The 24,833-nt window shown below is 42.4% G+C and overlaps 1 protein-coding gene across 1 annotated transcript in view; it reads right to left on the minus strand.

Annotated features, from left to right (window-relative positions):
* PCSK6 (proprotein convertase subtilisin/kexin type 6) overlaps positions 1–24,833 on the minus strand; it is a 390,964-nt gene that overhangs the window by 35,556 nt on the left and 330,575 nt on the right. The window contains exon 17 of the mRNA XM_075346016.1: positions 21,734–21,821. Within this exon, the coding sequence (XP_075202131.1) occupies positions 21,734–21,821 (88 nt within the window). The remainder of the gene's footprint in view (positions 1–21,733; positions 21,822–24,833) is intronic.

Here is a 24,833-nt window from a genome sequence, read left to right on the forward strand (position 1 = left end):
TTTCAGGAGCTTGAGCAGGACTCCCACAGATGCCTAGGAAGGCTGCCTCTCTGAGATCACCAATCGGGAATTGTGACTTGCTCTCAGCCACGGATGCCGCAATCAGTCCAGATCCCAGGAGGGCTTCAGCTCCTTAAGTGCAGAGCAACCACAGGTTCCAAACACCTGGCCTCCTAGCCAGTGACATCAGGGAAAACTGCAGCCGGCTCTAATCCACATGGACTCCTTCCAGGGTGCCTCCATGAAGTGAAGTCCTTCCAAGCACCCAGAGACCATGTGACCAAACAGTGTTGTGAATGTCGTCTGTGTGGGTGCTGTTTTGGAGCTCCCTTTAGTGGCCAGGAATGGTAGTGAAGCAGAGTCCGAGTCTGACTCAGCCAGGTGTTGGCGTTAATTGGGAATTAAGGAAGTTCTATTGCAGACAAGCCTGGCGTATATAGGAGAGCACTTTTTGCCTTGCTGGTGCCGGTGATAGTTGAATTTTTCCTCAGTCTCTGAACCTGACTTGGAGTTCTGTCTTTCCTGTCTTCCTGTGCAAGACCTCTGCAGATAAGTTTGCAAGCTTTTGCTTTGCTTCCTGGTTTACACCCAAGGGTGTTTGGTTTTTTTTTGTTTGGAATCGGTTTTCTTGCAGGTGAAGATTTGCTTGTCTAGTTTGGTGAGCATTGGGGTTCCTTTGCTAGCTCTTCTGCAAGAAAAGGGAGATTCTCCCTGTCAAACTTGATTATTTGCATTATTTGTATTTTTTGTGTTCTTTTTGGTATTTTGTTTCTCACATTATTTACAAGAGTACCTGATATAGTGGGGGTGAGGTCGTGTGAGCTCCAGGGCCATTTTTACCATCAGGAAATTGGTATTTTTCTGAATTTTTTTTTGTACTGACCGCAATCAGTTTACTTTTCTTTCCTTTGTATTTAGGTAGCCGGGCCTCATCTTTGCTAAATCTATCTTTCCTATCTGTGTATCGTGTTTTCCTACATCACCGTAATCTCTATATGTAGGGGGCGGCTATTCCTTTGGAGACTTTTCTGAGGCAAGGTAGATTTCCTCATTTTTATCTGTGAGGTGTAACTAGTTTCTCTGGCTGTGACGTGGCGTCTAGGTGTTTAGGAACGCTCCACGGCTACTTTTAGTGTGGTCTGATAGTTAGGGGATTGCGGTCAGCTCAGGTTCCAACTACTCTTGTTTTTCTACTAATGGGATTTTTTTGTAATCTTCCAAGGTTACTGGATCATAAAACAGTCTCTTAAATCAAACCGAACACACCCACAGGTGGAGCTTTGTGATTATCCAGACCTGTCCGTCACACTGGCTTATTGTTAAAGGGAACCTGACCCTTATATGCAGTACGAAGACTTTGTGGAACTACAGGTCCCATAGTAATATTTTCAGCTTAATATTGCAGGGGACCTTCTCCACTGTGACACATAGCGACCATTTACAACACGTGGTCGCTATCTCACACTACGTTACTATAGAAACAAAAAAAGATCACAAAGTCAAAGACTTAGCAGCAGCCCCATATATATATGTATGTACAGTATGTCCGGGATTGGCATCTGCACCGTCGCAGCTACAGCCACAAAATTTTGCACTCACACACTTCTGGACCCCGAGAGCGTCATAGGCTATGTTTCGTGGGGAAATTTTAACCCCGCGCTTTACAGTTATTCACCAAAAAACCTGCCTCCATTAAAGCAAATGGAGCTGGGAGCCACAGTGCAGCCAGAACTTCAGAAGAATGCGCAGCTATGCCCTTATATGGAATGTTGGCGTGTCACAATGCAGCCAGGGAAAGAGACAGACACAGACAGGGAAAGAGGAAGACAGGGAAAGAGGCAGACACAGACAGGGTAAGAAACAGACATAGGGTAAGAGACAGACACAAAGAGACAGAAAGAAACAGACTGACAGGGAAAGAGAGGAAAAGAGAGACAGGTAAAGAGACAGCCATAAACAAAGACAGACACAGGGAAACAGACAGACAGGGAAACAGACAGACAGGGTAAGAGACAGACAAAGACAGGTAAAGAGACAGACAAAGAGACACAGGGAAACAGACAGACGGAAACAGAGACAGGGAAAGAGAGGGAAAGAGACAGACAGGGAAAGATAGTCAGACAGGGAAAATGACAGATAGACAGACAGGGAAAGAAATTGAGACAGACGGACAAAGAGACAGAGAGACAGGGAAAGAGATAGAGAGAGAGACAGAGGGGGAGACAGAGAGAATGGGAGAGAAACAAACACAGTTACTATCCCGGGCGTTAATACATTCTATTTATACATTCTATCCCGGGAATGTTAATACATTCTATTTTGTTAATAACCGTTATTAACCCGGGCGAAGCCGGGTAGTACAGCTAGTGTATATTAATATATTTATATAAGTCCCAGTGGCAGACAGTAAAAAAATATTACAAGTTTAGTAATTTATATTTCTGAAAATAGAAATCCTGATAGGAAACAAAAATAATACCAACATTATAAGAAAAAAAATACATTTAACAGAAACCTTATTTAAATAGTAGGTCATTTTCTTATGAAATAAGGGTCTGACATTAACATACATTATAGCCATCTATCTATTCCACTGGGCACTTTCTGAATGAACCATATCTTGCCTTTTTCACCCCAGGGATCATTATCCTTAATACGTCTCAACAGTTTAAAATCTGCAAGAAGTCTCAGTATCTACCGAAAAAGATGCAACACAAAGATTTCTGAACGAGACCTAATCGGTTCTTTCAATAACAGCCCATTATCTCCCCATTCCTTCGCCATTTATACTTCTGCTGTGAAATCCACCATTAGAAAGAGACATCAAGAGTCTTTAGTTTCATGTAGGTTTACACTTCTGGGTCTTTAGTGTAACCTGCCACCATCCAGCTTCCGTATCCCGTCACATCGTGATCAAATGATTTAGCTTTTCTCTTTTAAGTTGACTGATGCCGAATGGAGTTTTATGTGCTACAGTAAATTCTTGTGTGTGAAAAGAAACAAAAAAAACCTTATTTGAAATTAACCATAAAAATGAAAGGAGCACGTAAACCTCTAACTATGGCATCAAGCACAGCAGAGCCGTGTTGGTAGTGGCGAAATGACATGTTGCTATGACAACTAGATTCAATACTTGTGACATTTCAGTTAACTATAACAAACAAAATCTCAGGCAAGAACAAATGGACAAAAACAATCTGCAGATATTTTGTTAGTTGTCTCTAACCAATGCTCAATATACATTCCGTGATCTTTAACTCATTTAACTAGAAAACAGAATATAAATGAAAATTGCCAAGTACATCAAGGTCAAACACTGCACATGGCTCAGAAACCCCCCCCCAAAACAAAACAAAAAACAAACATACAAAACAAAAACACAGCAAAGAGGAACAGAGAATTTCAATGGAAAGAGGGTTAAGAGTGGAGATATGTTAATCTTTATACACTGGAGATCAAAATCAGAACAATGTATGATCATTTGCTTTTTTTTCAGAAAGAATGTAATTACATTAAATCAACATTTTAAGTTGTTTTTTTTGTAAGGGGTGCACCATGCCACTAGAACAAGGTTTCACAAAAGATCCAAAGTTTATCAACATAAAACCTTTATTTTGCCCAAAACGTAATAATCATAATTAGAGAACAACAATGACTATAGCACCGAGAAAGATGACAAAATGTTCTGAAGGCGACAACAGTCGCCAATCAGTAGGAAGGGTAAAGGCTTTTGCTTTGAATGACTTCAGCACATCTGCAGCCACAGAACATCACTAGTCTCTCACACTGCTCTGGGGTGATTTTGGTCCACTCTTCTTCCCCAGTTTTGACTTTTGTGGGTTTCTTGGCCATAACTTTGTCACCAAAATTCTTCCAGAGGTTTTCTATTGTGTTTAGCTCAAGACTCTGGGCTGGCCATTTCATTGTTTCAATTTATTCAGTTTCAAGGAACTAATTTACCCGTTTTGCTGTGTAACAAGGAGCATTGTCCTGCATGAAAAATGCTGGCTGATTGAGTGATGAACACAAGTAAGGAACCACGTGTTGTTGAAGGTTCTGATACACATGTGCATTCTCTCTGCTATATAGCTGTATGAGAGGTCCATCTCCTGCTGCAGAAAACATTCCCCAAACCATGACACTTCCTCCACCACCTTTCACTGACTTCTTAACACCCTTTGAGTTCAGTCTTTCCCCAGTTTGTCGACGAACATAATGTTTCCCATCAGACCCAAATTAATTAAACTTGCTTTCATCACTAAAATGAACTATGGACCACTTCTCCTCTGCCCACACAATTTGCTCTGCACTAAAGGTGAATCTAGCTTTTTGATTCTTCCTGCTAATGAGAAATTTGGTCACTGCAGAGTCTGCTTTCAGTCCAAATGCTTTTAAACGTCGTGACACTGTATGATGAGACAGATCCTTACCCTGTTCAGTGCTGAACTGGAGTACAATTCCAGCTGCAGTATTGAAATGATTACCCATGGGAATTTTCTGCATTATCCCTTCTTCTCTTGCATTTGTCTTTAGAGGGTGACCAGCCTTCTTGGGGGACTTGAAAGAGTTTGTGATGTTGTAAAGATGCAATGTTCTCGAAATCACAGAGTTGGAACGACCAACTTCCCCTGCGAGGGCTGATAGGGTCACCCCTTTGGCCTTCATCTGGAAAACCTGCTGCCGGAGCAGTACACGATTTTTCCAGTCAGTGCAAACTGTAAAGTTTGGCTGTCAGTTACAAAGTGTTTGTCAGATAATTAAAGGAAATTAGCACCAGGTGCCAGATTAACACCAATAACTTGCAGGTATCAGAAAGTGTTCTCTAATTTTGATCAGTGTTCTTTTTCATTTATTTACATTTTTATTTTCTGCTTTTGAAAAAATTCACTTTATGAAATAAGCTTAAAATACTGCTAGTTTACTCATATTAGGGATATAATCACACAGGACTACACAATGACCTTTGTGTGTTCTCCAATTTTGATCTCCAATGTATTTGGAAATTAATTTCAGTTGTCTTTTTTACATATGACCAAACGACGATCAATGTGCACCAAATTTGATATATAGGTAAATTGGACACTTTGGAAGGTTTTCTGCTGTGTTTCAGCCTTCCAGGATTTGACAATTCAGGGAAAGAAAGGGTTAAGGCCAAGGCTGCCAAAGAAATTCCAGATTCAAATGTAGATACGGGATGTTTTATTAAGTCAACGTGTTTCATTCAGAGGTCTGTGTCTGCATCAGGACAAGAACTCACATTACACTTAGCCATACAGGTCGGGGCTATATACACCGTATTTTTCGTTTTATAAGATGCACAGGATTATAAGACGCACCTTAAATTTAGAGGCGGAAAATAGGAAAAAATATATTTTTTTTATGTTAAAATGAGGGTCCATCTTATAATCCTAGTGTGTCTTATATTAGCTCACCAGGGGGGAGCGGCGGTGGTGGAGTAGCTCAGGAGAGTTGGCAATGCTGTGGGCTCGGAGAAGGGAGTGTTGCAGCTTAGGAGGGTCAGTGGACAGAGGGTGCTGGCTCGTGGGTACCGTGGCGGCGGGTGCCATTGATCTGCCAGCGGCATACGGGCTCCATTGAACTGCAGACTCCAATTGTGAAAAAAGAAATCTCAATACAGTCCTAGATTTAATTTCTTAAGGGGCTAGCTTCTAAAATGGTGTCTTTTGTTGGAGGTTTTTGACCACATTTGGGGTATGATTGAATTTGAAAGAAATTGTGTAACAAATTATGGGGTCCATTTTCTTTTATCATCCCTGGTGAAAATTACACTGAACAAAAATATCAATGCAACACTTTTGGTCTTGCTCCCAAATTTCATGAGCTGAACGCAAAAATCTAAGATCTACATGTAGAACTCTGTCAGAACAGCTGCATCCAGTAAACTAAGTGATACATCGTTGGATTCAGGATCTTTTTTTCTACATTATGCTGCTCTCAGATTAGATAGTAAAAAAACTGGTGACAGATTCCCTTTAAAGGGAATTTAATTTTTCATGTTGAAGTGGAAACACAATGTAATAGTGGCTGCAGAACGGAATGAAACTTTTTTTTTATATTTCACCTCATTAATGTGGAGACTTTGGGAATCATAGTATTTGGCCTTAGATCTTTGCGTTCAGCTCATGAAAAACAGTAGCAAAAACACTTAAGTGTTACATTAATATTTTTATTGAGTGTTTAAACTTGGGGCTAAACAAATTTTTGAAAAAAAAACGGAAATTTAGTTCTCGCATCCATATTTTAAAAAACTTCTGGAAAGCACCTATGGCTAGATTATGACATTGCATTTTTGCTGAGTTTTTTTGATTTAATAAGTTTTATTCAAATTTATAGCTGTTTTTACAGTCCAGCAAAATCTATGGAGATTTCAGAAATATCCTTCACACAGACAATTGCTTTTTTTCATAAATTATAAACTGCTGCGTTTTTGAAAGAAGCAGACTCAATTCTTTCAGCGTTTTAGCAGCATTTATTTCACCATTGAAAGCAATGAGAAAGTGTAAAAATGCAAGCGCTGCGTTTTTGTGGTGAATAAAACTAAATTTATTTAACATGTACTGTAGACAACTGAGACCAAAAACACAGAAAAGCCTGCTTTTTGGAAACAGTTTTTTTTTTTTTTTTAACTACCAGGAAAACATGTTTTGGCTGCAGCAAAAATGCAACATGTGAACATAGCCTACAGGTACAAAAGGTTCAGACAGCCAAAATAAATTCTTTTCAGGGATGTAATTTCCAAAATACGGTCACTTCTAGGAGTTTCTGTAATTTTTGCATGTCAAGAACTCAGCAAATGTGTCATAGTGTTCACAACCTCTTCTCCCAACCATTGCTCTTCAAAAGTCAAATGACGCTCTTTTTCAGAGCCCTGCCATGAGCACAAACAGCCATTTTCGACCACATATGGGATATTTCAACATTCAGGACAAATTGCGCAAACAATTATGGGGTCCATTTTTTCCCCATTACCGCTTGTGAAAATTACAAACTTGGGGCTAAAATGTTTTTTTTTTTACTGGAAAAAGGAAAAAACTTTTTTGTTATCACAACTAAAAGTTATAAAGTCCTGTGAATCACATGTGTCGGTTCAAAAACCTCAACACCCACAGATTAATTCCTTGAGGGGGTCTGGTTTATAAAATGGGGTCACTTGTGGGGGTTTCTGATATTTTGGTACCTTGTGGGCTCTGCATATTCAACAGTGTTGGCAATCTATTCAAGCCAAGTTTAGACTCTAATCATCAAATAGTGCTCAATCTTTTCCGAGCCCAGCCGTATGCTGAAGTAGCAGTTTTAGCAATTTTAGACCACATTGCGTAAATAGGTCAAAACTTGCATAATACATTTTAGTTTCAAATGAAAAACTTGCAGCCAAAGCAATATTTTAGTGAAAAAAATTTAACTTTTTTTTCCATGCAACTTTCTTTATTCCTGTGTATTATCTGAAGGATTAACAAATTTGCTAACAGCATTTTAGAATAGTTTGAGGGGTGCCGTTTTTTTTAAATAGCATCCTCCTTTCTGGGAGGTTTCCAATGTATAGGTCCCTCAAAGTCAAGTTCACTATGTATGCAGATGCACTGACACCTGCCTGCTGCCATTCCTGAGCCAGCTCAGGATTGGTATAGCTAAATCCTCTATAAAAGATGGTCCTGGCACTTGCTGGACTTATTTGGTTGCCCTGAAGCCTTTTTCATAGCAATTTAAGTACTCTCTTTGAATTGTGTTTTTTGTGATTAAGTTCATTTTTATGGCAAAGAATTACTTGTTTGCGATTCATCTCATCACTCTTCTTAAAGGGAATCTGTCACTGGGATCAACAAGGGCTGTGGAGTTTGTAAGCCAAACCTTCAACTCCGACTATTCTATTTCAGTGATTCTGACTCCAACTCAGATTCCCTGATACAGCTGAAACCAGAAGTTTCCATACACTCTCTATAAAGACACATCTGCATGTTTTTCGCACTATCTGACATGAAATCAGAATAAACCTTTCCTGTTTTAGGGCAATTCGGAACCAAAATTATTTATATTTGCCATATGTCAGAATAACACGAGAGAGAGAATGTTTTAAGGCATTTTTATTACTTTCTGCAAAGTCAAAAGTTTACATTCATGTCATTAGTATTTGGTACCATTGCCCTTAAACTGTATGACTTGGGTCAAATGTTTTGGATCTCCTTCCACAAGCTTCTCAATAGTTGGTAGGAATTTGGGCCCATTCCTCCTGACAGAACTGGTGTAAAGGCTGCTTTACATGCTTCAATTAATCGAGCGATCGCACCCGCCCCCATCGTTTGTGCGGCACAAGCAATTTCTTGCCCGTGTCGCACAATGCTGTAACCCCGTCACACGTACTTACCTTCCAAACGACCTCGCTGTGGGCGGCGAACATCCATTTCCTGAAGGAGGAGGGACATTCGACGTCACAGCGGACGGCCAATAGAAGCGGAGGGGTGGAGATGAGCGGGACGTAAACATCCCGCCCACCTCCTTCAGCATTGCCGGCAGGACGCAGGTAAGCTGCAGTTCATCGTTCCCGGGGTGTCACACGGAGCGATGTGTGCTGCCTCGGGAACAATGAACAGGACGTTCGATTTTTAGAAAATGAGCGACGTGTCAGCGATGAACGAGAAGGTGAGTATTTCTGCTCGTTCATAGCTGTCACATGCTACGATATCACTAACTATGCCAGATGTGCGTCACTTATGACGTGACCCCGCCGACATCTCGTTCGATATATCGTAGCGTGTAAAGCTCGCTTAACTGAGCCATGTTTGTAGGTTGCCTTGCTCACATCTGCCTTTTCAGCTTTGACCATAAATTTTCCATAGTATTGAGATCAGGGCGATAAAATGACCACTCCAAAACATTAACTTTGTTATCCTTAAGCCACTTTGTAACCAGTTTAACAGTATTCTTCAGGTCATTGTCTATTTGGAAGACCCATTTCCACCCAAGATTTAAGTCCCTGGCTGATGTTTTGAGACGTTGCGTCACTATTGTCACAAAATCTTGTCTCATGATGCCATCTATTTTGTGAAGTGCACCAGTCCCTCCTGCAGCAAAACAACCCCACAACATGGTACTTGCCACCCCCATGTTTGACAGTTGGGATGATGTTCTTAGGCTTCAAAGCTTCTTTTTTCCTAAAACTGTAACGATGGCCATTATGGCTAAACAGTTACATTTTAGTTTTGTCAGACCACAGGACATGTCTCCAAAAATTAATCTGTGTTCCTGTGTGCATTTGCAAATATTAATCTGTCTTTTTTATGTTTCTTTTGGAGTAATGGCTTCTTCCTGGCAGAGTGGCTTTTCAGTACTCTTTTCGCTGTGGATAATCACACAATCTTAGCTTCCGCCAGCATCTTCACAAAGTCTGTTGCTTTTGTTCATGGGTTGGTATGCACATGTCTGACCAAAGATGTTCATCTCTGGTACACAGAACCTCATTCTTCTCTTCTTTGTACTTGCGTATAAAATTGTTTGTACATATGAACGAGGCACCTTCAGGTATCTGGAAATTGCACTCAAGGATGAACCAAACTTCAGCGATTTGACAAATAAAAATAATTTTGGTTCCTAATTGACCTAAAACGAGAAAGGTTTATTCTGCTTTCATGTCAGATCATGGAAAAAACATGCAGATGTGTCTTTTTAGATCGTGTATGTAAACTTCTGATTTCAATTGTACATGACTCATTTGTGATAAATTTACTGTAGTAAAATGGTATCACCACTAGGACTAGAACAGATATTTATAGGACATTTCATAATTTTCCAAAATTCTTATGAAAAACTATTAATCACATACTGCATTGAACCGCTGTATAAAAACTGAAGCTACAAACTTTGAGAAAACCAAAATTTACGTCAGTCTCAAAATTTTATGGCCATGATTGTAGAATTGGTAGATTAGAAAAAAGTAAGACAGATAGATTGCTTGACTGCAGGTTCAGACTTCATAGGAGCTTTATTCACAAAACTATAGGAGGTTTTACTTTTTTTTTAAAAATTTTTTTTATCTAGACCATTTAAAGCGATCTAAATTTATATTGTTCTGAAGGTCAGTATACACATTAAAAATTATATATTATATATTACACATACATATATATATATATATTACAATTAAATCCAAAACGTACAGAATAGGTTTATGCTTAAGGGGGTTGTCTAGGGACATCAGCACTGCAGACAGACACCGGGAACATATGAGGAGACTGCGTGCTGGACCTGGGCAGAGTAAGCACAGTGTTTTTTTGTTTTTTGCTTTTTTTTTCTATTACTACTAGCAGAGCTTATAGGAAAAACGTTTCTGAAAGAGGACAACTCCTTTAAAAAAAAATTTAATGAGTAGAAACGAAACCACCGAGGAACCTTAAATTGCAGTAAAAGGATACTATGAGAGTGTTGCCAAAATGTTAGTGAAAAAAAATAAATCCCTGAAACTAGTAGCAAAGGATCTCAAATACATATCATAAATGTTTATATAGCAAAATGATTTAGTAAGAAAAACTTGAATACAAGCAACAGCTATGCAAAGTTAACACTGTCCACTTATCCGAGCTGAATATTTTGCTAAGGATTTCATGGTAATTGCTCTTCAAAGCACAAGGTATACTGTGTAAATAAAATGTTCACGCACTGAAGATGTAGAGGTCAGAATGTAGAGGATTTTCCTGGTATTTGTGCACAGCAGCAGCATACTGTGTATACTGTCCCGGGCATCAAGACACTGCATCCAGTAATCACTTGATTGACATGCAAATAGGTAAAGAGAAGGACGGTATTCTAAGTGACATAGGTCTGGCAACATTAGATGCGGTGCAATAAACCATAACCAGGGGAATCACTGGAGGTTACTAGAGCACGTAGAGACACCAGTATAGAATTGTGATGTACCTGCTCCAGGTTATGGTAAGAATAACCTTCTGTACCCTTTCAAATGTGACAAGCGCTGCCCTTTTTAAAGCTCAGACCCTTCATTCCACATGACACCTGCTATAGTCATGTCATATTTTAAAGTAGAAATTTTGTTTCGGTCGAGAAAGAGAAAAAAAAAAGAAGAAGCTGCAGAATAGTCATTTAGCATTTATCCCATTGACCTGTGGTTGGAAGTGTTATATAGGTTTTTTGAGTTTCCAAAAACGTCAAAAATTTCTTCCAGGCCAACTCACCCTAGTAGACTATTTGACATTATTTAGACTGCAGAACAGTGGCATTTTGGTTATCGGTGTTGAAGCCTTTTTACAAGAATATTCACCCATGCAGATAGGATAGCTTCTCAAAGTTGCTTCAAATTAAATTAAGCTACTTGCATGTTCTGAACAGCCCATCATTCTTCGGCCTGTAGATGATCTATAGAGTTTAGGTGTTTGGTCTGGAGGCCAGGGCAGCAAAAAACAAACAAAAATAACTCTTGTTCCTGGAACCAATCCATGACTATTTGACCCTTGTGGGATGGTGCTTTGTCTTGCTCAAAGAGTCCTTCAGCTATAGGGTTAATACCAGCAATGAAGGAATAAATGCCACAATGCTTAGGAAAGCCCTATTATGCAGATGTCCATTCATAGCTGTTAGAAGACCAAGGAACCAAGGATGTGCAACGAAATCAAACCCTACCCCATTGCTCCACTTGGCCAACCCCATTGCGACCCTTGGCCAAGCCCATTGCTCCACCCCATATCTCCACATGCCCCACCCCTACTACTCCACATGCCCTGCCGTATTACTCCATTTCCACCAGCCTAAACTATTTACACCTGACAGGAAAGTTTCATAGATTGCACTGCATGTGCCAAGTTATGGACAAGTCTGACCCACCCATCAGCATGGTGCAACAGAAATCTAAAATCCTTTTAAACAATGTTTTTTCACTTCTCATTTATCCAATTTTTGGGCTCTTTTGCTCAATGGAGTCTTGCATAGCTGTTTCTCTCAGCAGAGCTGTCTGTTATAGCCCATCTGTGCTCAGAATCGTCTTGATCGGCTTTTGACCGCGTTAGTTGGAACACCAGGGCTGTAAATGGCTGCAAATTGCTTAACTGTTAACACATTTACTTCCAAAGGATTCCCCCTGTTGGATTTTTTTTTCTACCACACTATTAAGTGCACGAGATTACCCCACACATTTGACAGTTTCTGAAATACTGGCCCCAGCTAATAAAGCAATGAGGACAATTCATTCAGAGTCAAGTTGCTTCACATGTCTAATTTCTATACAGAAAGGTCCAGAGGAAAAAAAAATCCTTGCAATATAAAATACAAAGAAACCTGTGGTGAGAAGCGAAGATCTAGATTTATTTCTCCACATTCATGTGGGCAGATGTGACACTAAAGGGATGGTTCACGTATGTGAATATTGCTTTCATTGAGTGATTTGAAGAAACCCTTTAACTTGTCCATTTTTTTTACTGTAATATAAGGCTCCAATAAACAATGTCGCTGTTCAGGAAAGTGGTCCTGAAAGTCATTTGACAAAAGATAAAATTGAATAAAAAAAACCTAAAAACCATGAAATACAAAAAGAAAAAAAATTCTTAAATTACAATTAGAGTTTCAGGCCAAAACGCAGTAGCCATCATTTAATATGTAGCGTTACCCCACAGGTTCTTTATTCATCATGAAGCCACTTCCTTCACTAACCTAGAGAAGAGGAAAAAGCTTCGAAAATGAATGTGCCCCTGTGACACCAAGTGGATCAAAGAAGCATCGGCTTAAAAAGGTTTTTTCTGCATGTCTTACACATCATCCGGCAAACCAAGACAACGGTCCTTTCAAGCAAACCTCCAAATTGCCTATTTACCCAAGCTGCAGAAAAGTATTTGCTCAAGTCAATATGTTTCTTTGAAAGCAAACACATCCAGCCTATTTCAAAAACAGTTTCAGCACGAAGCCTATCAGTCCAGAAAGAAAGGGGGAGGCTCATAACCGAACCTATGATTTTATGGTACCAAACTGTTCCGCGACTGGCGACTCCTATTAGGTGACTGGTGCTAAAATTAGTTTGTGGCGATGTAGGGTAATTAGTGGGTGCATGAACATAATTGACAGGGGACGACAGCATCCTTGATGAGACTTGTTCCTCTTTTTGGATCACGATTAAATCAGACAAGCGCTCATGTTTTGCTCCATTTAAATATCAGCTCATTAATTTGTCTCCCTTCTGGATGATTATTATACATTGGAATGAACTTCTGACCTTCTTCACAACAGGAGAATGTCAGCATATCTTTATTAGGTGATGTTGAGACCTTGACAGTTCCCAGAAAAAAGGTAAATGAGCGTGCTCTAACATCCAATTATATCCTGACATGGTCATCAAAACCTGGTCAACTCGAAAACCCAAGCAAAAACTGATAGTATTGTTCGGAGATATTTATACTGCTGATTTTAATGGAACTTCACCCAGGTTCCTGCCACACTACAATGATATACTACCATAATAGGGAATTTAGATTGTGAGCCCCAATGGGGACAGTGATACCAGTATCGGTAAAGTGCTGTGGGATTAATGGCGTTGTATATGCGAGTAGAGTCAAAATAAATGAAGTATGGAACCCTTTCTGGTCCTTGGATTCTATCCTGAACTCTTAAGTCACAGATCAGCCTGTACACTATAGACTCAGATGAACCATATCAGCTATTTAACTTTAAGTAAAGATCAGTTTCAAGTTTCTAACTGGGATATTTTTTCACATCTGACATGTTACTCTATGTGGTAATACTTTAGGAATGCTTCTACATAGCCCAATAATTCTGAGATCTTCATGACACATTGTACTTTGTGCTAGGTAATAAACTGTAATCTATATGGTTTGTGTTGGTAGTAAACTTTAGTCTACAGCAGTGTTTCCCAAACTGCAGTCCTCATGGCCCCCAACAAGTCATGTTTTCAGGATTTCCTTACTATTGAACAAGTAATTGAATCATTATCAAGGCATCACCTATGCTATATTAAGGAAATCCTGAAAACATGACCTGTTGGGGGTCATGAGGACTGGCATTTGGGAATCACTGGTCTACAGTATATGGTATGTGTTAATAATAAACATTAGTTTGTGTGTAGGTTGTGGAAATCTGCCAAAAATGTGGAAAAAGTCGTAGTTTTTGAATTTTCATGCCCTTAAAAGCAGTCATAATTTCACAGTTTTTAAGGTCGAAGGTAGACTTAAGTCCATTGAGTTCAACCCAAAGTCTAACATGTTTATCCAGAGGAAGGCAAAAAAACGCATGAGGCAGACACTAAACGCCACATTAGGGGAAAAAATTCCTTCCTGACTCTTCACACGGCAATCAGTCATGCCACAAAAGAAAAATAAAAAAAAAAAAAAGTGTTAGGCTACTTTCACACTTGCGTTGAACGGTATCCGTTGCATTGCGTTGTGTAACGGATGCAACGGATGTGTTGCATATAGTGACACAACGGATGCAACGGATGCTGCAAAACAACGCAATTCGTTTTGATTTTTTTTTTTTTTTTTTCCCGGTTTTACCAGCGGCAGACTATAGTGAACGATCAGCTGATCGTTCCCTGCAGCCGGCCGCTGGGTGATCAGCTGATTGCTCCCAGTAGCCGGCCGCCGGGTGATCAGCTGATCGCTCCCGGCTGCCGGGTGATCAGCTGATCGCTCCCTGCAGCCGGCTGCCGGGTGATCAGCTGATCGCTCCCGGCCGCCGGGTGATCAGCTGATCGCTCCCGGCCGCCGGGTGATCAGCTGATCGCTCCCTGCAGCCGGCCGCCGGGTGATCAGCTGATCGCTCCCTGTAGCCGGCCGCCGGGTGATCAGCTGATCGCTCCCGGCCGCCGGGTGATCAGCTGATCGCTCCCTGCAGCCGGCCGCCGGGTGATCAGCTGATCGCTCCCTGCAGCCGGCCGCCGGGTGATCAGCTGATCGCTGTCACTTGCCGGCGCCCGGGCATGCCGGCGGGCGGGCGCTCAGCTGAGCGCTGTGACTTGCCGGCGGCCGGGCATGCTGGTGGCCGGTCATTCAGCTGAGCGCTGTCGCTTGCCGGCAGCCGGGCGCTCAGCTGAACGTTCGGCCACCGCGAGCCAAAATAAAGTTTGATTTAAAAAAAAAAAAAAAAAAAAAAAAAAAAAAAAGAGCATGCGCAGTGAAATCCAGAGGATTCCGCTGCTCAAAATAACGTTACATGCTGCGTTGCTCCCGCTGGGCGGAAGCAACGGAGCGTCGCCCAGCGGAAGCAACGCAGCTCCTTTTGGTACAATCCGTCACCCATACAAGTCTATGGGAAACAGCGGAATCCGTTAACGGATTCCGCTGTTTCCCAAAAGGGCGGATTGTAACGGAAGGAAAATAACGCAAGTGTGAAAGTACCCTTAGTAAATAGTTACCATGTGTATTTAATGTTCACATCATTTACTTGTGTTTTGAGTTTAAGTTTTTTTGGTACTATTTTGATCTATAATATTTTGGATTGCTTTTAAGGCTGGGTTTACATATATTTTGTTGGGGTTTCCATATAAACCTGAGAAGTTTCATAGGGAACTATTACGTCTGGCTGCTGTACCGGTGGGGTCCACCTATTTAAAGTTGCAAAAGACTGTTCATCTGCGTTTCATGCATGCTTATAAAGAAATACCCTGCCGGGAACAGAGGCATGATGGAGTCCATTACAGTGAATGGTTCTGTTGGTGGTTGTGTCTGAATCCCGTATTTTGGAGATTTAGGCCCAAAAGCTTTTACTTCAGAAAACTGTTGTAAAAATCTAAATCGATTTTTGACCAGCTACAACTGAGCGAGTAACACCCACTTCTCAAATTCATGAAGAGTGGTGGAAGTGAAGAACCCCAGTCAAGATGAATCAGGTCTTTAGCAAACTCCAATTTAAGTGCTTAGTAAAAAATACAGGAACTAAGCCTTATTCTAATTTTTTTGGGATGCATAGTATATGAACAACAGCTCAAGAATGGTTTTCATTTTATTTCCACACAGTTCACCATGTTGTGTAAATGATAAGGCAGCTCCATTCTTCATTTAAATCATAAAACAAGAGTTTGCTAAAGTGCAATATGCATCCAATAGTATGTTGGGTGTATGAAGGGATGGGTGCTGTTTCAGGTAATATGATTGGCCCCGTGTGATGACCTATCAAATATCTATCAAATATAAAGAGAGATTGTGACAGTTGCGTCCTTCTGTGCATGGCCGATGCAGTGTTGTGTGGGCTCATGGCGCTCTTCTTGAAGACCGTAGTTCTAGTTTTGGTCCGTCCTCCTGTGCACGGCAGCACCAGGCCTCTGTAGCTTCTCTCTAACGCCAGCTCTTGTGCACTCACCTATTGCTGTTGCTCAAGGTAACACCTCTGGTCGGGGCTCCCTGAGCCCACATCGCACTGCATCAGCTGAGCACAGGAGGACGAACCGCAACTACTGTATACCGTATTTTTCGGACTATAAGACGCACCGGACTATAAGACGCACCCTGGTTTTAGAGGAGGAAAATGGGAAAATAAAACTTTAAGCAAAAAATGTGGTCATGACACACTGTTATGGGGCGAGGATCTGCTGCTGACACTGTTATGGGGGTAATGTCCCCAAATTCTCTACTAAGGTACCCCATCCTGGTAATGATCCTCCTGCCTTGTATATGATCCTGCTATAAACCCCCATCCATCCTGTTCACATACCCCCCCCATCCAGCCTGTTCACATACACCCACCCCCCATCCAGCCTGTTCACATACCCCCACCCCCCCATCCAGCCTGTTCACATACCCCCCCCATCCAGCCTGTTCACATACCCCCCCATCCAGCCTGCTCATATACTCCCATCCTGCTATATGCCCCCATCGTGCTCATATACCATCCTGGTATATGGCCTGTATCCTATAGCACAGAGAAAAAAATAAACGTTTATACTCACCTTTTCCTCACTCCCTGCAGCCGATCATCTTCCTCTCTGCGCCGCTGACCTGTGTGTGTGTGTGTGTGTGTGTGTGTGTGTGTGTGTGTGTGTGTGTGTGTGTGTGTGTGTGTGTGTGTGTGTGTGTGTGTGTGTGTGTGTAGCCGTTCCCCTGCTGCATCGCGATATCTTCCTGTCTGTGCCGATCAGCTGACAAGCACAGATCAGCTGACCGGCACAGACAGGAAGACATCGCGTGCAGCAGGGGGACGGCTCCACACACGGGGACGGGTGAGTGTACTGATTCACTGCACCCCGCGCTGGTAATGACGCGCGGGGGGCAGTGAATACAGCCGCACATGATCACTCCAGGCTGTAATTGCCAGGGGTGATCATGCGGCCGGCTCTTTACTATGCGCACATCCCCGCTCATCCTTCCGCCCACCTGTCAGTGCCGGCTTCAGCGCTGAGAGATGGGTGGGAGGATGGGCGTGCATATGTAATGAGCGGGCCCACGTGGTCACGGCAGGCGCTGCTGCTGCCTGCTCGTGCCCCCGATGACCTGCAGCACCCTCATTCCCAGCCGCAGCCCTATAGTCAGACCATAAGACGCACCCCCAACTTTCCCCCAACATTTGGGGGAAAAAAAGTGCGTCTTATGGTCCGAAAAATACGGTAACTACGGTATTTAGGAACAAAAGGACAAAAAGAGCCCCCACAGCATGGAATCAGGCATGCACAGAAGGACGTAACCGCAACAGTAACTTTTCAGGAACAGCAGGACTGAAAGCAACTCTCAAGACTTCAACAGTAAATGCACCATACAACACACTGGCCGGCAAAACTTGTGCCGTGCAAATAGAAAAAGTTACCAGTGTTCGCTACAGCACAACTCTGCAGAGCAATACCTATTTTCAGTGTGATCTATATATTTTTTTTCCTGCCATTGTGGAAAGTATCCTTTGTGTCAATGACAGGCATGAACATCCATTCAACAGGAGGCACCTGGCTTGAGACTATTGTCACCGTTGATGTACTCCACAAGGAACTGTTAGGTCGATAGACACCAACTCAACTACTGTCATTCTTGCATTTATATTTACCCTTCTTTACCAAAAGGCGTTCTCCACAGGAGGTGAATATGTAGAACTTATTTTACAGCAGTTTCAATTATTGTTTTATTTCAATTGCACTATTATTCCTATTATTAGGGTTAGGGTAGAGTGGTAATATTTATTATTCACTTGAGCTTTATTTTTCAATGACAGCAAAACCAGATTTAGATAAAAAAAAAAAAACCTATATCTTGCATGTTGTACACTTTTTTTTTAAAAAGTATTCTGCATCTTCAGGTTTTGAGAGCTGTACCTTTTTTTTCTTCCCACCAACAGAGCTGTATATGGGGCTTGTGTTGGTATGCCTTTTTTTGTAACATTTTGAGATTGCTAATATTGTTGGATCACTTTTTGAAAGTGCAGAATGAACAAAAAACAGCAATTAACCCCTTTCATCACCAGTCTATTTTCTGTGGGGGTTTTGTTTTTTTTTTTACATTTTTTCCTTCCCTTCTAACAAGAGTCATAACTTACCGTAATTTTTTTACATCCACATAATTTTATGAGGGCTTGATTTTTAATGGGACAAGTTGTAGTTTTGAATAACATCATTCATTTTACCATGTGATGCACTGGAAAGCGAGAAAAAATTCCAAGTGCATTGAAATTGGAAAAGAAAGTCAATTCCACAATTGTTTTCTGAGTTTTGTATTTATCATGTTAGTTATATGCTAAAACTGATCTGGCAATTTGATTCTCCAGGTTAGGATGACTACACAGACACCAAACATGTTTAGAATGATGAACCTCCCTGCCAGTGCACATTACGTGCCATCATCAGAGACTGACAGCGGCATTTACCAAGTTAACAGCCATGAACCTAGCTGTGATCCACCAGTGGCTGTTAGAGGCAGATGATGGCTGAATAACACAGCAATCATCTACAGGCAATGATGCGGGCTTGCGAGCCTGCATCAAAGTCAGGTACCTGATATATTAAAGGAGCTGTATGTCATTTTGTGACGCCAGGGGCATATCTGGGGGTGGGCGAGTAGGGCACTTGCCCCGAGAGCAGCCAGTTGATGGGCGCAGTAAAGTCCCCTGATGCAGAAGTCCAATATGCCTCCCCGGTGGCAGCATTTTGCTGCCCCCCTGGACTGGGATTCGGCAGTTCTCTGAACTGGTTGTCAAGCTGACAGCCAGGTCAGAGAGTACAGCGTGCTGGCTTCCAGAGATAAATTGCACTCACGCCTTTCAGATGTGAGTACAATTGAAGCACTTCAGGATTAGGGCTACGTCACTAGTGTGATTAGATCTTCAACATCGCAGAGGTGCAGACAGCATTGATGGTAAGTGCTAAAGTGGAAGCAATGGGGGGACGGGTGCTGACAGAAAGGAGTGAGAGGAATATGGGTGCTGACACAGAATACGGAGCGAGGAGAAGGGATTTCAGGACAGTTCGAAAGCGAGGAATGGGATGGGTGCAGACCATAATCAGGAGCAAGGAGGATGTGTGCAGACAGTATGGGGAGCGAGGAGGGGCATGTATGAGGAAATAATATGAGAGGTGGGTGTATGTGTACACAGCTTGGAGAGGGATGGTATGGGTGCAGACACAGTTTGGGATGGCTGCAGACAGTATGGGGAGTGGGGGGGGGGGATGTGTAAGGCGATAGTATGGAAAATCGGGAGATAAATATGTTAGCCGAATGTATGCTTAGCGGGGGGGATGTGAGAGGAAACTGTATGAGGGAAGGGGGAAATGTGTGAGGCGCCTTTTATGGGGAATAGTGTGAGAAGTTACTGGGGGGGGGGCACCGTAGAAACTGGGTAGTGCCTGTAAAGGGGGGGGGGGGGGGGTAAACAGTATAAGGAGGGCATAAAATGGGGAGACCATGTAAGAGCACACCCTGAAGTGGACAGTATAATGAGGAGGGGGACATGTGACAAGTAGGCACAATGTAGAGCCCGGGTAGTATAGTGGGGGTCACAGTTTGAGAGGATAGTGTGAAGAACGGGCTCAGTATAGAAAGGAGAGAGCAGTGTGGAGGCCATGTACAAGAAGAGGATACAGTGTGTGCATCATTTTATGCAGGGAACACAGTGAGGGGCAATTATTTAATCAGGTGAAAAGGACAGAGCAAATATTTTTATTCAAGAGCATTATCCTGCTGCTATTTTAAGGGTGTCTGGATGTACTGCAGAAGACCGGAGAAGATGGAAGTCTGTGGAGAAAAGCTGTGAAAATGAAAAGTAATAATGGCGTCTGGACAAGATGAAGAAAAGAAAGAACAACTCCGATCAGAGACAACGTCATATATAACTACTTGGATGTAAATGTTTATTTGTGATTTTTGCTGCGTCTCTACAGAACTGTGGTTCCCGTGGACTACAGTCTGATTATGACCATGTAACCATCATTTTAATTTTTAGTTCATAAATCAATAGTACTCATGAAAATAAGCAACTTGGTAATATTTCTTGTAAAATTTGCTTCTTTCTCTGCCAGAATTGATCAGTCATTATCAAAATTCCCAGTTCGGAGGTAAAACCTGTATTCAGGGAAGACTTTGGGGTACATCTCGCATAGCGAGATAGCTGCAGAGTCACAGGTTTTGGGACGTACCAGTGACCTCATTAGCGATCTCGCTGTGTGTGACACTGAGCAGCGACCTGGCCCCTGCCGTGAAATCGCTGATCGTTACACACTGTTCTGGTTCATTTTTTGCTTGTTGGTCTCCCGTTGTGCAGCACACATCGGCGTGTTTGACGGCGGGAGACCAACGAGCACAGACTCTATGTAAGCAGCGTACGCTGGTAACCAGGGTAAATATCGGGTAACGAAGCAAAGCGCTTTGCTTAGTTACCCGATATTTATCCTGGTTACCAGCATACACTGCTAAGCGCTGGCTCCCTGCACACGTAGCCAGGGTAAATATGGGTAACTAAGCAAAGTGCTTTGCTTAGTAACCCGATGTGTACCCTAGCTACGTATACAGGGAGCCAGATCTAAGCGATGTACACTGGTAACCAGGGTAAATATCGGGTAACCAAGCAAAGCGCTTTGCTTAGTTACCCGATATTTACCCTAGTTACCAAGCGCAGCATCGTTCCAGGAGTCGCTGGTGGCTGGTGAGATCTGCCTGATTGACAGCTCTCCAGAGACCATGTAGCGACGCACCAGTGATCCTGACTAGCCCCTATCGTGGTCGGAATCGCTGGTATGTCGTTTAGTGAGACGGTACCCTTTTCCATTACGGAGATGAGAGCTGTTACTGATGAGATTCTATCTAGACAAAAGAGGGGGGAGGGGCATAGCTCTGTTGGATTTGATAGGCTTAGATAAAACAAAAGTATTTGAATAAAATATCTTTTATCGAAAGAACACTACACATCCAGCCTTCCTCAGGCAATTAGGAAATGGTCATATGATCTCATTTCCTATACACCTGATGAAGGCTGGACGTAGTGTTTTTTCAACAAAGTATTTTTTACACATACTTGTTCATCTACACGGGAGCGCCCTTTATCTGATTTGTTTCACTTTAGTCAGAATGGCAGTACATTAATATTTCGATATCAGTCAGGAAAACTTTCACAAAAGCCAGCAGCTATTCTGACATGGATTTTCACATATATTAAATTCATTGGTGCGAACATCCTTTTAATAATGTATAGGGTTTATATTGTGTCATATAGTGGCAGATCCACTTTAGAACTTGGTGTATATCAATTCATATTGATTACTCAATAGCGACAGCCAGGTCAATGGCTGTACGGGACTTACCTGTATCCATCTCTGCACACCACACATTTATCAGGGTAACCAAGACATTTCTTACAGTTTTGGTGACACTTAAGACATCTCCTTAGACCTAAAAATAAAGAACATACTACTCAATGAACTGATGATATATAAGTAACAAAGAAAAATAATATTCTGATAGCCAATGCATAACTAGAATGAACATTCATGAGGATCTGTAAGTGTAAGCTTGTCTTTTAGTTAGGCCCTCATATGTCTGATCTCCTAGTAAAGTGATGGCGAGCCTATGGCATGCGTGCCACCAGGGACACGCAGAGCCCATTCTGCTGGCACGCGTGCTGTCGCCTGATCCTGCCGGTTTGATCTGCTGGTGCAGTCACGCCGGCAGATCAAATCTGTGTTGGAGCGGAGGAGACATTTCTCCTCGCTCTGACACTGCTCCTCTCCCAGGCCGCAGGTGTGTTGCCTAGGAGACGGAGGAGAGTCAGTGAGCGGCACCGGCGTAATGACGTCTTCTGGCCGCGTGGGAACTGAGGACCCAGGGCGCGCAGCTCGTGTGCGGCTGTGCCAAGGTGGGGATGGGGGGGCCAGTGCCAGCATATGGGGGGGGGGGGAACGCACATGCCAGCGTGGGGTGGGGGACCGCACATGCCAGCATGGAGTGGGGGAACACACATGCCAGCATGGGGGGGGGGGGACATGCATGCCAGGATGGGGAACAATGCATGCCAGGATGGAGGAAACATACATGCCAGGATGGAGGAAACATACATGCCAGGATGGAGGAAACATACATGCCAGGATGGAGGAAACATACATGCCAGGATGGAGGAAACATACATGCCAGGATGGAGAAAACATACATGCCAGGATGGAGAAAACATACATGCCAGGATGGAGGAAACATACATGCCAGGATGGAGGAAACATACATGCCAGGATGGAGGAAACATACATGCCAGGATGGAGGAAACATACATGCCAGGATGGAGGAAACATGCCACGATAGGGTACATTTACCAGGAAGGAGGTAAATTAACCAGGATTGGGAACATTTACCAGGATGGAGGACATTTACCAGGAATGGGGTACATGCCGGGATGGGGGAACATTTAGAAGGATGGGCAATATGTCAGGATGGGGTACATTTGCCAGCATGGGGGAACATGCCAAAATAAGGTACATTTACCAGGATGGAGGACATTGACCAGGATGAGGTATATTTACCAGGATGGGGACAAATATACCAGAATGTAGGAAAAATATATCAGGATGGGGGACATGTTTACCAAGTGGCCCAGGAAGGGGACATAACTACACAATGAAAGGGGAGGGGAGCAACTCGCAGGTCTTTATGGGATTTCAAGATGTTCAGACTTTGAGATATAGATGTGGATTACAGGGTGAAATCTGATTGCATTCCAGGCTAACATTTCTGTCTAATATGCTGCAATTTTTTCCAGAAAGATCAATCCAACTGCTGTGTCTGGAAAGGGCAGGGGCTCAGCTTCAATGTGTGGTAAGCACGAATGAGTGTGATGCCCCCTGCTGAAGAGAAGAGAAGACGGCAAAGGTAAGATTAAAAGGTAAGATTAAAATCAATTATTTACATAATAGGATTGGTTGGCACTTCGGAAAAAAAAATGGGTTTAGGGCTACAGTTTGGGCACTCGGCCTGTAAAAGGTTCGCCATGACTGTCCAAGTAGATTATCAGTGTTTGTCATGAATAAAACCAGTACTCATAGGCATTAGGGCTTTTTTTTTTTTTTTTGCATCTTAAGACCCTGTGCCCACGCTGCGTATTTTGATGTGGATTTTGATGCAGATTTTCAGAAATCTGCAGCAAAATCTGCATGTCCATTGTGAAGCCAGCAAAGTCTATGAGAATTAAGAAGTGCTGTGCCCACATTTAGTATTTTTCCCTTGCGTATTTGGTGCAAATTCGTTTTTTTTTTGCACCAAATACTCAAGGGAAAAATAAGCAACATGGACACAGCACTTCTGAATTCTCCGACATTGCTTCACAATGGACATGCAGATTTTGCTGCAGATTTCTGAAAATACGCGTCAAAACTACACAGCATGGGTACTGGGCCTTATTGTAAAAAAAAAAATAAACTATTAAAATCCATGTTTGCGCCAATGAGAAAATATTATAAAGATTCTTTCAATTTAATTTTTACTGAAGAAAAAAAAAACACTTTGCTGTTCATATGGTCAGTCTTTTGAGCTCGGATTTGTATTTCAGGCTTTGAAAAAAAAACCTCATGGTGAGAAAATGAAAATGCATATCACTTCTTTGAAGCCTTTCCTAATGGAATCCACTCTGAACTAGGCACTGTTCGAGCCAAACCCTGAAAAAAAATTTCAGTAGATAACTTACAAAAAAGGTTTCTTCAAAAACCACTTCTAGATTGTAACATGGCAGCCGATAATATATCAGAAGTGATGTCCGCTCTCGTACTTATAGTGCCACAAGCTTTGTTAAGGTGTACCAGGGCCATATTTATTGGACAGCTGGAGAGTCTAGCGGGTCTGGTTATCCACATACCTCCACCAATGGGTGTGTCTCATCTGTTAAGATGGAGACTGGGTGTTTGACACATGGTCAGTGTGTGGGGGTTGTTATGCCTCCAGAGAGAGGGGTTGTGTGTACTGACCGGGTCAGTGAGGGGAAAGGAAGATACCCCTTTTCCTCAAGTATCCTAGTGGAGGTATCTGATCCTGTATGGGGCGTATTTTCATGGCTCAACGTTATAAAATTCTGTGAAGCACCAGAGGCATCAAGGTACTCACAAAACATCTAGATAAATTCCTTGAGGGTCCTAGTTTCCAAAATGGGGTTACTTGTGGGGGAGGTCTACTGTTTAGGCACATCAGGGGCTCTCCAAACGTGACATGGTGTCCGCTAATGATTCCAGCCAATTATGCGCTCAAAGAGTCAAATGGCGCGCCTTCCCTTCCAAGCCCTGCCGAGCTCCCAAACAGTGGATTTCCACCACATATGGGGTACCAGCGTGTTCAGAAAAAATTGTACAATAAACTGTATGGTGCATTCTCTCCTATTATCTTTGTGAAAATGAAAGATTTGGGGTTAAATCAACAATTTTGTGGTAAAAA

Source organism: Anomaloglossus baeobatrachus, chromosome 4, assembly GCF_048569485.1.
Source record: "Anomaloglossus baeobatrachus isolate aAnoBae1 chromosome 4, aAnoBae1.hap1, whole genome shotgun sequence".
NCBI classification, from domain to species: domain Eukaryota; kingdom Metazoa; phylum Chordata; class Amphibia; order Anura; family Aromobatidae; genus Anomaloglossus; species Anomaloglossus baeobatrachus.